A 14,629-nucleotide genomic window follows, 5' to 3' on the forward strand; every position below is an offset into this window, starting at 1 on the left:
GAGTATACCACAAGTCATTTTCAACAAACATATAGTTTACAACTGAGCGGTATCAAACAGAATTACACTTTAATTGTGGCAGCAGTTGACCAGTGGGGTGGGAGGTTAAAAAAAAGTAATTAATAAATAATACCACATATAAAGGTGCTCCACTGCAAATATTTTAATTGCCAAATATTTTCTGACAAATAAATAACTGAATGACTGAACTATGTTGCAATTGTATTGTCACTTTATGTAAAGCACTTTGTGTTGCTTTGTGTATGAAGAAATAAAATTTGACTTCACTTTATTGATTTACAGCCTGACAGTACATATTTCCTCACCTAATGACTGGATATAACATGAGCTGTTGGCCGGATTAGCTTTTACTGTTAGCTATGCTACAGTTAACTAGTTAAGTCTGCATCCTTCAAGAATACAGCTGGGTTAACAGCTTTGCACATGTCGAGCTGCTGCTGCTGCTAACTAACTGTCCACACACACACACACACACACACACACACACACACACACACACACACACACACACACACACACACACACACACACACACACACACACACACACACAGAGCGGACAGCACAGCAGAGAGGCCGCGGTGGACACAGTGAATCAGGTGAAGGTAACATTTTACTTGAGTTGACGACGACTCAATGCTCCTTAGTAATTTATCAAAACAAGCAGAAACATGTAGAAAAGCGATATTTTCATCTGCTTGCTCACAGTCTCCAATCCACTGCCGATATGTTTTACACGACCACAGCTCACTGATTAAGCTAATAGCCAATTGTTACAAACAAGCTACAACAAAAGCTGTCTGCATGTAGCCTAACTGTTTAGCTTAGTTCCTGACGTATGTTAAAACTACTCACATTCTTGTAAATTTAGCTACTGGCTGAATTTTTGGCATGTAGAGCCAGTAATGATTCAGCTACCAGGGTGCTCTGTGAAATATTATTTTATTGACATTTTAGATTTGTTTCCAATGAGTTATTGAGTTTATAGTATATAGTGATTTTGCTGTTGTAAACATTACTGTTGCTGCTCTAGAAACAATAGTTAGTTATATCTAAAATATAAACCAATTCTAATCCTGTTCTGATTTTTTTTTTTTTTTTAAATAATCATAAAAAAACGTATTCTTTAGTAATGAAAAAGAACAAGTAAGAGAACTGATAAAGAACCAGACTGATAAGAGTATGGACCCTGGCTATGGGAGGATCAGTTCAAATCCCTTCACTAGAAGCCTTGTTTTACCAAAATTATTTTGTAATTATTATTTTTATGGCACACTAACAAAAATGTGAGGGATTACTTCAGGCCAGAGCACATTCTTTATCAGTGAGCATATTTGTTTCAATTTTCTTTTTGCTAACGTCTGAGTGTACTGTGAAAAGCTGTGTTGTTTTTTTAAATACCGTAATGATAAGAGTCCAAAATTATGTGAAAATGCATAGTTTTTAGTCAAATAACATGAAATTACTGCAACCACAGCACCTAAACCCGCCAGGGTTCAGGGTTTTCCCACCTAGGGAAAACCCAGACTCCGAAGGAGCGACAAGGTTCTGTGGCTGAGATGGGAGACGCTGTGAACACAACATCTGCTGCCTGAGTGCTTCAACATTTGCAGTATTATGGCAGAGCAGCAGAGAGAAAGCCACTGTTGAAAACAACTCACATGACATCTGGGCTGGTGTTTGCCAGCAGGCATGTGGGAGACTCTGAAACAAAGTGAGGAACCTTCACATGCTGGAGCTTTCTGGCCATCATACTGTACTCTTATGTTTGGTGTGATTCACAAACGCTGCATGGTAGCAACGCTGTGGGCATAAACCGCTGTTCAGTCCTCCTTTACAGAGCTTGAACTTGAGCTTGTGCTTTTATTCGTTGATTTGACTTTGAGTCTTTTTGTGTTGATCACTGACGAAAAGGAAGCTAATGAATCCACAGTAATTCAATAGCAAATAAAAGGACTGTGAATGCCTTTTAAGAGAAGTGTAGAAAGCCTTTCATTTCATAATAAAACAGCTTTTGTATAAGTTGCTCTTTTTATAAAGGGAAACCCCTTAACAGCAAGTTCAAATATTCTTTTGACGGAGTGATTTTTACTCACAACATTGTTGTTAATACACAACAGTCCTGCAACAAACGCTGTGAACATATGCTTACTTTTTGTTGAGACTGTCAGTCAGGTGTTGATTAATGACTCAATTTTGAGGCTTTACTCTGTGGTGGTGATGAGCTTATAACATTATCTAACCACTGGTCATTAACACAAATGTGAGTGCATGTGTGCGCATAACTTCCATCAGCACTTATTATGAATTTACAAGGCAGCAGCTGAAAATTATTTAACTGTGCATGAAAAATTAAAAAGGAAGACTTCATTCTCAAGCTCATCCCTGGTGATCATGACAAATAGACTACAACAAAGTACTAATCTGTACATATTTTAGATCAATCCTGATCCCATTGAAATCATAAAATGAAAAAAAAAAAACTTTGTAGGATGCTTTCACATACCCAAGGTCATAACATTATAACTATTCTAATCCTTTATATTTATGTGATAACACAACAACATGGCATTCATTGAGCGCTTTCTGCTGGTTAGCGAGTGTAAATGTACATAGCTGCAGAGAGCTGGCTGGCAGCAGGTCCTGGCAGGGAGGAGACAGGGACAGGAGCTTGATTTATTGGGTTCATTTCCTTCTGACTCAGGCTGCTTCCAACACCCTCCACTAACCCCCCACTACCCACCCACCCAACATAGCACAGGGACAGGGAGAGAAAGAGAAACAAAGGTATGGAGTGAGGGAGTAAGGGAAGAAGGAGGTAAACAGAGAGAAGAAGGTTGTTAAGAATGAGTGGGGAAGAGAGAGAGAGAGAGAGGGGTAAGCATAGACATGTAGGGTCGACAGAGGAAGATAGAGCCGTACTTGTGGATAAATGTCATGTGTTCTCATTTTACGTGTTCTCAGGGTGAAAATAACAAAATGGTGATCACGTACTGCCTTTACTAGAAGATTTCAAACTGATCATCAATAATCTCTACATGATCTGAACAGCAATTTTGGTCTGACAAAAAAAAAAAAAAAAACTGAGTAGGATTCAAAGTCAGCAACAAGCAGAGTGAAACGAGAAGGAGAGAATTGTGAAAAAAAGACAGAACGAGGACAAAAATAAAGAATCCAGAGGGCAAGAGAGTGAGGGAAATGGAAAGCGTAAAGAAAGAAAATCTGCAGCAGCAGTCCTCTGAGCTGCCTGCGTGCGACCAACACCTCAATCATTCCTGACGCTTAACTCCTTCCCCGCTGGAGGAGGTCAACTGCTCCCGCTCACCCTGCCAGCGCTCGAGTAAACACAAGCCGAGAACGAGCGTCGCCTTTCACACACACACAGACACCTTGTATAGAGACATGCATTACAGTGTGGCTTCAGTTACTGGCTGCCACTGTAAATGAATCCCCAACAGATACTAAAAAACGAAAAGCTAATCCTCCCTCCATGACAGGGATATTGGAACAGCAAAACACAACCCTCAAATTCCTCCTGAGAGGTTTTTCCTCCCTGTTTCAGCCTTTTCTGACTCAGCCAGCACTGGCTGCCAGGACTGCTCTTACAGCACAGCGTCGCTCTAGAAATTTCTCACATCGACTGGCTGTTTGAGTGAAGTATCATGGCCGACATTTGACTTGGGATGTGTGCGTGTGTGTGTGCACTGTCTATTTTAAGCCCTGCGTGTTCACGTTTTGGCATGTGCTCTTCTTTTTCCAACGCAAGGAGGATTCAGGAACAAAACGATGTTCCGAGCCAAATAGACACGCCTTGTGGCAAGCTGCATCGACTGGGTGGACTTGAAATGCCACCTTTGAGTCCATGCTAACATGTCAAGTATAACTTACAGGCTCTTCTACACACACACACACACACACACACACACACACACACACACACAGGCAAAGATACTCTGATAGGTCTGACCCAGCTGACACACCCACCCACGCTTTAAGGATCACTTAAGCACAACATTGTTAAACACACTCCATATCCTGTAGCACTGTGCTCCGGTGTTAGCCTAGTTCTTCGGTTTGTTTTTTCAAATGGTCGAAATTAACACTTGAGGCAACACGTTGCATTGTCTGAGACCTTGTATGGGGAGATAATAGTTTAAAGAGGTGGCCCAGTTTTCCCTTTATGCAACTGGCCCCTGTTATCCAAAGACAGAGGACAGGAGAGTGAGACAGGAAGGAGACAACAATGGAGGAAGGACGAAAGGAGAGGGAGAGATGGAGGGAGGAGGAGGAGGAGGGGAGAAAGGATGTAAGGCAATGAGAGAACAGAGAAAGAGGGAAAAGCATTGCTGTTGTCCTTGTCTCGTCTCAAGTCAAGGATCTCATTAACATGGGAGCCCAATCTCAGCAACCCCCCCCACCATCACCATCAGCAACACCGCACTTCCTTTATGGACGCCCCCACCCCAAACGCAAACTCATTGATCACTGTTACAGGACATGCCATGCAAGCAGAGACAACACACTAACACACACAATCACATACTAGGACTGCACGATATGAGGAAAATCTGCGATGTGCGATAACGTTGTTCAATAGTGCAATGATGATTATTACCGACATGCGATAAATAGACAAATATTGAAGTGTGCGTATTAGCTGTACAGTTCCTATGTCTTTCTGTTTTAATAGGTACACTGTTAACATAGACCCCAAACACTGAATAGTCCATGCCCACTGAATAACGAAATGAAATAAATTATTTTGAACATGCTTTTGTTGAACGAACTGCACATGAATAACAAACAAATTTAACATTAATTTGATTCAAGCATTATAACTATAAGAAATTGAAGTTTAATTTCCCCTGCTCCCTTTAAATTAATTTCTTCTACACTCAACAAAAAAGTCTCTATAGCAATATTGTGACAATATTGTAGGGATGACTATTGGTGCGTTCACAAAATATTTACAATGATATTTTTGATAAATCATCATTAGTAATGTGGATATAATAAGTGGGTAAAAACAAACAATAGAACAACTAGAAAAGTCGGGTAAGTTCAGAAAATGACATCACTTTACTGTAACGCAGCCTTTAAAACCAGGAAAAGACGATAAACGGGGATTTAGGTTTATCCAAAATCTTAGACAATATGTAGTCTCCTATCACAATATCGATATGATATCAATGTTTTGCCCAGCCCTACCATACATTGTTGAAATAAATTAAACATGGCAATTTATAATAACTGTAACGTCTCCCATTACAATCATCAAGGCCGTCGACTCCACCAAACAAGGTGCAGAGATCTATAGTATGAGGGGGGAAACTGAAATAGAATAAGGCCACTAAATCAAGAGAAAATTAGAAAAAAAATCAGAAAAAAAATATCAACCAGGTTTTGGTTCGCAATTGTCAAAAATCAATTTTCTAAATGTTAGTTAATTACGTGATGTTGACGGAACAAAAAAGGCAGAAGTCGACTGCAAAGGCAGCTGCACCTAGACAGTCTACAGCGAGCATACGCTAGAGTTCATCTTGCAAATGAAGTGGTTGCAAGCATTTTTTGATTTAATGACTCAATAATTACATTTGCAAGACAAACGTGAGGTGTATTGTGAACTTTCTATGCCGTCACTCAAAGACTAACTTTAGTGGAACAGCAAACTCCAGCAGTAACAAATGAGACCAGCTGACCGACACACTGCAGCATTAAACAACTTAAACCAACTCTGAGGTGAAGGAAAAGAAAGTGCTCAGTTTGTTTCACCTCAAAAACCCTGCACCCGCTCAGCGTCTTGGACAGCAATATCTTTCCCCAGAGCTAACAGTGCAGCAGAGAGACTGCTCTCCACTGCTGGAGACATGATGTTCATAACACAATGGAGCACTCTGCCTGCACAGCACGTGTAAATAAAATGACTTTTCATCATGTTCCAGGCATTTTGCAATGTGTTTATTGCGCATGTTCGTATCATGATGAAGATGAAAATACAATTTATTGTTCAGCCCTATCACGCATACGTACTTCTTCCAAAAGTCACTAGATGCACTGAGCGCTAGGTAAAAGAATACATTTGAAACCGCTGTAGCCCCTGAGAATTAAACACTTTAAATGAACTGATGTGAATTTACTAAGACAGCCTGAGGAAGACCCTGTGTTGTGCCAACGTGCCCTCCCTTCAGCCAAGCATCATCCTCCATTAAAAATCGAGGTTAGCCAGAGAGCACAGAACTAAATCACTGCATCAAGCGGAGCAGGCTGGCCGTGCTCCAGCCGTCACTTCCACAGCTGCTCAACACATTGGCTCTATTTGTGGGGTGGTGAGGTTAGCCATACGCAAGGCCTCACACAGCTACGCTCCCTGTGCCAAATGCCATTCACGTCACAGTCACTGGTGAGCTTGAGGTAACTGCTCCCTCTGGGCGCAGACACTACTGCTAATGCTGTTTCTATAGACTGTTGGCCGGCTGTTTCTGTCCCTGGTTGTTCTTCTGCAGCCAATAGGGTCAGTGGCACACCTTCACTGAAAGACAAATGATGGCCAAGGCTGGAGCTACATAATGCTAAAACACTGGCATTGTATTCACACGCTGCACTGCACTTACTTAGTGTGTGACATTTATTGCTAGCAGACGCTAGTGACGCAAGGTAAGACACAGACATCACTGCAGACAGTTTATTGGCATTTCTTCACCTAAAGAAATAGTCCAATTGAAATGTTGACAGAGACGTCTGTGGATCATCTTAAGTAACTGGGACACTGTTTCTAGAAAGACACTTTGTTGTGTTTTTTAATGTCATCTTTCACTACTTTAAGCACTACAAACAATATTCCATTCTGATCACTTCTACTGGGCTGGCAACAGAAGTCTGCAAGGTGGACATCACAAAATGTTGCAACATGAAACAAAAAGTATCTGCATGGCTAAAATACTACTACAGATACAGTATTATCATTAAGGGCTGTAATGAACAATTATTTTCATTACTGATAAATCTGTTGATTATTGTCTTGATTACTTGATTGTTTGGTCAATAAAATGTTGATCATTGTTTCCCAAAGCCCGAGATGACATCCTCAAATGTCTTGGTTTGTCCTTACCAACAGTCCACAACGCAGAGACGTTCACTTTACTATCATAGAGGACTAAATACACTAGAAAATATTCACATTTGAGAAGCTGGAATCAGAGAATTTTGATTTTTTTACTGTAAAAACTGACTCAAAACAATTCATTAATTATCACATACTTGATGAATTTTCTGTCGATTGACTACTTGATTAACAGACTAATTGTTGCAGATCCATTATCAATTAATCTGCAGTTTATGTTCTCAATTTATTTATAGTTTAGTCTATAAAATGTCAGAAAATTAAAAAAAAAAAAAGTTTGTCACAGCTTCCCAGAGCCAAATGTGATGTCCTCAAATGACTTTGTTTGACAAACAGTCAAAACATAGCGAGAAGCAGCAACCAGAGAAAATTATTCTAACTGGAGCTACAACTATTAATGGATTCATCGATTATTTGCAAACTATTAAATTAGTCGCCAACTATTTTGATAATCGATTAATCGTTTGGAGTCTTTTATGATTTGTGTGAACTGACTCTTTAAATAAATGAATGCTCAGACAGTTTATCCATTTCTCTGCTGGTGTGTAGCACTAAATGTCAAACAATAACAGGGAGTGTGGTAGCTGCGCAGCATGAGGTTAAAGCCAGTGCCATCAGAGAGTGGAGCAAACCTTTCAACTTAAAGACACTAATGTTGGGTCAACTGAGGAGAAGACTCTGGCAAAACGCAAACAACAGATGCCTGCCAAGCAATTAGAGGCTGAAATGAAGAATTTATACAAGTTTCACCTCCTCCTTGAAAACATGGATCAGTCAAAAATGTGAAATTCAAGAAAAGTAAATACACTTGAAGGAGGCCATTTCATGGCACCCAATTAAGTCACTTTCCCAGCATTCCTGTGGTGAGAAGAGAATCTTTCCATCCACCCAGCGAACACACAAAATCCTCTCCTGTGACTACATAATATGATGTAGCAGTGACGGGGGATGGGAGGGGAAGAGAGAGAAAAAGACGAAGAGGAAGGCATGTCGGGGGGGCATTTTGTATTCACGGTCCTCACGCTACGTGATGTCTTCACCTTGAGCAAACACAGGAAGAGGTAATGTGTGTGATGTTAGAAAGACAGGTGGGGGTCGATCCAATATGGGCAGAGTGGAATGAATTACACTGGATAAATATATCCATTAGGGTACATAATAAGCGATGCTTAATGTAGCAGCTCTACTACCACTACCAGCAAAATAACCATTAGATGCAGCATACTAGCATTAGCCAAACCAGTTAAGGGGTCAGTGGGACATTTTGGAGGGAAATCACTGCAACCACAACACTGTGTACAAACAGAGAATGTGTGTGTGTGTGTACATTGTTCATGAGTCGCTTTTTCAAACATCTTCGCCATGACACTGCATGTCGGCATCGAGAACTCTGGTTCACTCCGCTCCAGCTGTTGAGGAGAGGGCAATCGCGGGGCAGGGAGATTGCTCTTGCCTATTATGACGGGATGAACATCACACTCACACACAACTATATACCCACACGGATATACACACAAAAGCTCAGCATCAAGCCCATCCCACCTAATGGCCATAGCCTCATAGTGCTAACGGGCGCTCAGGGAGGCAATGAGGTTTGCCATCTATATATCCATGACCCCTGGTTGACTTCGCTCCCCCATCACCTCCCCCTTCATGACCTGGCAATGGCACCCTATTAGGGTGAGAGGGGGGAGACAGAGAGACAGAAATAGGGTCTGGGATCCTGTTTGAATGGAGCGCTCTGACACAAATATCAGGGCGTTGAGTACACAAATCTCCCCACAAATGGGGTCAAAGCCGGTGCTTAGCCATTTGTTTTGATTTTCCTCCCCCTTCTGCCTTCACTCACACACTCTCTCTCTACCCCTCTCCTTGGGAAATCATAACTGTTAGCAATCATGCGGGGCAATATGGCAATGATGCACCAGTGGAGGCGAAGGAGAGTGGAGGAGAGTGATCATGCAACAGCCATCTACGTCTTTCATGCACGCAGTTTCTATCTCTTTGACGCATACGCCACTCAAGCAGGCACAGACTATCATACATCAAGAACACACCAACAGTCACACACAAAACACACGTGAATGAGTAGCAATAAGGCTGTATGCAGGGTGGAGTTTTATCAAAGTGATATCACAAGGAGGAGCAGGAAAGAAGAGTAAACAGGTTTGTGTGACGACAGACATAAATGTCAACTTCTTCACTGCTGCAGTAGCAGTTCCATGAAGAGGGGATTCACAAAAAAACTCCCCACTCATGTCCAAACTGTTAATTCACAATCTAACAATTAATAATATCCCGGCTGCAACCTGGTGGCATTTTCAGCGGAATTACTATTGCTTAAATTCACTTTTGCCAGAATTTAGTTTCAATTTACAGGATTTGATGCTCTCTGGAGCCAATATGAAATTACATAAAAAACAAACTAATTCACCTGTGAAGAAGCATTGCTTTGCTTTTTGAGGGACGCATTACTTGTGTTTTCATCTGGTTGTGTGGGGCAGTGTAGCAGAGCAGGATCAGTAGCTGAGTCAAGAGAGGAGGAGGTTGATCACTGGATGTCTTAAGAGGTGGACCATCTGCAGCCAAGCAGGTCACTGTGTTAGGCAGACCCCATGTGACTCCAGCCTGCTCTCTAGGCTAATCCTACTCTGTGCGTGTGTGTGTGTGTATATATATATATGTGTGTGTGTGTGTGTGTGTGTGTGTGTCCTTACCAGGAGCTTCTGTGCCTGCACAGACATGTACACACCCACACAGGGGCCAGATAAAGCCAGGAGCCAGTCGCCAGTCAAAACAGTATTTAGGACCAATCTATTGTTCTCCAGATCTACTGTCTGACCTGGCCGACAGATGACCGGATGATGGGCCACTAGGCTGGCAGATAGTAGTGTGCAGCTCTAACTTTACATGCTGGCTGTTCAAATGCACGTTTGCTTGTCTGTGGACATGTGAACTGACCTGTTTGTGTTTATGTCTGTGTTTCTATCTTAGCATGCAGTAGTGTGGCTTCATATCTGTGTGTGTACATGTCCCTGGCCCTTAGAAGCAGAGGTTAGCACCCGGCTGCTCTCTCTGATCAGGTTACAAAAGTGGGTGTGTTCCCTCTCTCCTCTGTCGCCGGCATGTCTGCCTCTCCCTCTCTCTAACTCATTCTGTCTCTCTCACTTTCTTCTCCCTCTATGTCTCTACCTCTCTCTTCCTTTCTGGTTACAGAGGCCTGTGGCTTGCGTCATCTAGGCCTCTTCCTCTGGCAACACTACAGACCACCTCTCTCTTGCGCGCGCTCTTGTCTGTTTTCCTCCCCTTCCCTCTCTCCCTCTCTTTCTTTCTTTCTTCCTTCCTCCCATCTCCTGACAGCTCCTGACAGGGAGCAGCCCTGCAGCTGGTCCACACTCCCTGCAGGAGGCTGGGAGCCATGTGACTCTCTCCCCTGACCTCCTCCTCTGCTGAAAACTGGCCCGCCAACCGCTCACCCAGCAGCATCACACTTGTATCACCCGCCTGGACCACAGCTCATACACCTGAGATACATGCACCTACTAGAGCAAAGTAATGCTGACATGATACCCCTGGTTGCCCGAACATTCAAACATACATACCACAGTTTCTGAAAAGATGTTCACACTTACATCTGCTTGATTTCACAACTGTTGCCCTGCCCTTCTCAACCACTTCTAAAATAACTGTGCTATCTCTAAACCACTACACCATATGCTGGATGGAAACTCACATTCACACAGTCAAAGGTCTCACTACCATGTAGTAAATTACAGCTTTGTGGGCCACAAGCAATTTGAACAAGAAGCTACAGTGCCAATGTCTCAGGTATTGCCAGTAGATAGATCTGGACAATTCAGCGTGTGCAGCAGCTTGTATGCAAGTAGAATGTGTGTTGTGTGGGTTGCAAAAAGACCAAGACAGGATGTATTCTAATCTGTTACTTTCATAGATCACACTTTCTTTCTGTTGCTGCAAATGTTTTAACCGAGGAAGGAGCACATCTGATTTCTTATGTCACCATTTCCTCAACTACAGTTGTTTCAGCAGGTGGCCTTGACCTCATCAGAGGCAGACGAAAGTGTTTCACGCCCATTTATCTGTTTACATACTGCACTAATTAACTTTTGTCAACAAAACTTTGATTATCTCCACCACAGCTCAGATGTTCATCAGCAACAGACTCAGTTGTGTTTTCTAACAAATTTCAAAAAGCATCTTGAAATATCCAAATGGTAAATGTCACATCTATGATACATGCCAACATACACCAATGCCCATCAAAAATTAGATCAAGTGTTTATTATTTACTGTATTTTGTATATGTGTGTGAGCCTGATGTGTATGCACACACTTTTATACTTTTCTGTGGTGTGCAATACATGCTTAGATCTTACCTTGTCTTTCTCATGGGGCAACAGGCGGACAGGTGGTAGTGATTCCAGGGACACTGTCCCGGTCCCGTCATCCTGGGAGCTGCTGCGGCTGACAATCTGGAATAGTGGACCCTGCTTTACCACACGTCCATGGGCCACAGCCCTCTTCAGGGCCACCCTCAGCTGCTGGTGGAAGAGGCCAGGCCCCATGGAGCCGCTGCCCGACAAGTAGGCCGCAACATCAGCCTGGCACTTGAGAAAGCGCTCAATGTTTTTTAAGCTGGAGCCGCCAGGCTCATGGAGCCCCTCCAGTGCCCGTTTGATCAACTTGTTCCAGTCGAGTCCTGGTTTCTTCCCTGAATGGGAGTGAGAGCTGCTACCACCGCCACTGCTGCTGCTGCCACCTCCACCTCCACCTCCACCTCCTCCAGAGCTGCTGCCACCTTTGGGCTTTGGCAGAGCCAAGCGCCCGGGGTTGTCAGGGTCCTTGTAGGAATTTAGACCTTTGTTGGTGACCTTAAGAATAGTGCCATCTTTGACGCTAAGCTCTAACTGCTCCAGAACCGTTTTACGGTCAAGACCATGGGACATGGAGACTGCATTGCAAATGCGCTCCTCTGATGGTCGCTGCTTCTGCTTCTTCACCTTCTTGATGGCCTCTAGAATCCATTGGGTGTACATTGGGTTGGCCAGTTTCACCATGGCTGCGGTCTAGCAGACTGCGGGGGCCCTGGGGCCTTACTGCAATGACCGCACACAAAAAATAGGAACTGTTGGCCAAGGAAAACACCTGGCCTGCGCCGTAGCGCCGCCTCCTCTTTTTCTTAGCCCTCTTTCTGCTTACTATCCCTTGTCCTGTGGCCGCACAGAGAGTGCCTCAGAAGCTGAGTATGAGCAGCACGGTAGGGAGCAGCTGACCATAGCACAACCCCCCTGAGCCAACCCTCCACCCGGTAAAATCTGGTCCACCCACCACCCACTCCCAGCCAGGTGAAGGTTCCTGGCGGAAAGTAGGGGGTGTGGAGGAAGTAGCAGGTCTATTAAACACTGAAACTCCCACAGTACACAAGGTAGAGTAGATCTTAAAGATAAAAGGGGCTTTCACAAAAATAAGGTGTTTCCCACTTTGTCTGTGACAAAATACCAATATGTGGAAAATAAAACCTGTTCAGTCAGTTTCCTGTCACTGGCAAACTAGCCAATTCTCAATTTGAGTTGTGAAAGATGAACATGGTCTCCAAAACATGAATTTAGTGTTTCAATGATAAAGGTCAGGGCAATACAGTAGATGTTTTCTGAGGATTATAACATTCCACAAGATGAGGATTTTTCTCTGCATCCACGTTCCCTTGTCTTCACTTGTTCTCTCTCGCTGTCTTATGCTCATCCAGCAGTCTGGGCTTCTCAGCTCTGGGACGGAACAGATATCTCACCCCAGGGAGCAGCCAGGACTGATCACCTTCATGCCTATTGCACTTTGGTAGACGCAACCTGCAGAAAAAAAAAAAGAAAATATCACAGAGAGCCAGAGGTTAGTGAAACCTTGCACAAATTAATAGCACACTTTTTAATTTGTATGAAAAAAAACAAAGCAATAAAGTTGATGGAGTAGTTTGAGTGAGACACAGACAACCTTAGAGCGGGTGCAGATTTTAAAACAACACTGGCACACCATACAGTGCCCTCACAAAGATATATACACAAAGCCAGACTTACACCACTAACAACAATGAACATATGGAAGAGGAGCATTCCCTACTGACACCTGTTACATCTAAACAGCTTGCTTATCATTTGTTAACGTTCATGCAGTTTTCAGATTACATTTATATCACTACCAAAACCACAACCATTTATACACAAGTATTTTCAACTAACAAATGTAGCCATAACCTCTAATAACCATTAGAAATGGCACACATGACATATTACGATGTAAAGTATGAGGTATAAAAGGGCTAAACAACATCATCTTAAAAACTGCACTAGCAAGTTGACTATGGGGCTAGTTGGGTTGCTAACGTAAACATGATGCAGTCAAAACACAGACTGTTAGCAAACATTAGCTGAGAGGCTAGCTAAAAATCAAAGCCAAGACAATTGCTGCATTGGCAAACTGTTTCCTGTTGTTCTGTTTACTCTCACTGATGTGATATTAGGCAGCTAAGTATCTGACAACAAGCCTTCCCGCTAACTGCTGTTGTTTAGCAAGCTAACGTCCACAGCTAGCCAGCGAGCTAACGTTACGATAATGTTACTAACGTTACTCGCTAACCCGAAACGTAAACAGCATGAAACGAACAGTTAGCCGGCACTCCAGCACAAAAACGACAACATTTCACTCTTCGTGCTAATATTTCAGACAATACAAACCATTACACCGCAGCAATCACAGCCAATAATCTCATTTCGAATGTCATTCACATATTAACGTGAGATCGCGGCCTTGTAAAAAAAGGCACAATGCAACTTGCAGACGGCCATCTCGGCTAGCGGGCAAGTGCAAAAAATGAAGATATCCGAGTCGCAGATTCTGCAGTATAACATGCTCTGCGGCCTCCTTCTCAGCCGTCGGTATGGGCGAGGATCCTCTGCCCGCTCAGACGCGTCCTTACAAGCGGTCCCCACCTTCGCTGACTTCCTCCCTCCACCAACCGCCCTCCCACGTAACGCTACAGCCTGCGGTGCGGTGAAGACAAGGCCGCTGGAGCGGAGTGGCTGGGCCTCGGCTCCCCCCCTCCCCACCCACCTCCGCGACCATCCTCCCTCCGTACCCCGCTCTCCCTCTACCTCTCGCGTTTACCCAGAAAGCCCGAGCTGGTCCGGTTCTGGTTTCCGAGGGAAGCTCGGGTAAAGCTGACCGTGTAAAAAAACAGAAATCTAATGTCCCCTGCTTGTCCAGCTTCCCCGCTGCTACTCACCGGAATTTCGTGTCGAGCCGCCGAGGAGAAGGTGCCAAAACCGTGCGAAACGGAGACAACAACAAGCCTAAAAATGCAGCCAGAGACCAGAGGCTCTAGAGCCGACGCCATCTTTGAGTGAAACAGGAGCTCGGCTGGTGGGGGAGGGGGGAACACTGAACCGTCAGGCAGGGCCAAGGGACCGTCTGCATT

The 14,629-nt window shown here is 43.7% G+C and overlaps 1 protein-coding gene across 4 annotated transcripts in view; it reads right to left on the reverse strand.

The window, feature by feature from the left end:
* The window catches only part of kat6a (K(lysine) acetyltransferase 6A), a 35,385-nt gene extending 20,756 nt beyond the window's left edge, over positions 1 to 14,629 (reverse strand). The window contains exons 1-2 of one of the 4 annotated variants that reach the window (XM_044364783.1): positions 14,438 to 14,629; positions 11,538 to 13,007 (exon numbers count right to left, since the gene is read on the reverse strand). In XM_044364783.1, coding sequence (XP_044220718.1) covers positions 11,538 to 12,218 — 681 coding nt within the window. In that variant the 5' untranslated portion in view covers positions 12,219 to 13,007; positions 14,438 to 14,629. The other 3 variants (XM_044364780.1, XM_044364782.1, XM_044364781.1) reach the window with 3 other exon arrangements.

Source organism: Thunnus albacares, chromosome 2 (assembly GCF_914725855.1).
Source record: "Thunnus albacares chromosome 2, fThuAlb1.1, whole genome shotgun sequence".
Lineage (NCBI taxonomy): Eukaryota > Metazoa > Chordata > Actinopteri > Scombriformes > Scombridae > Thunnus > Thunnus albacares.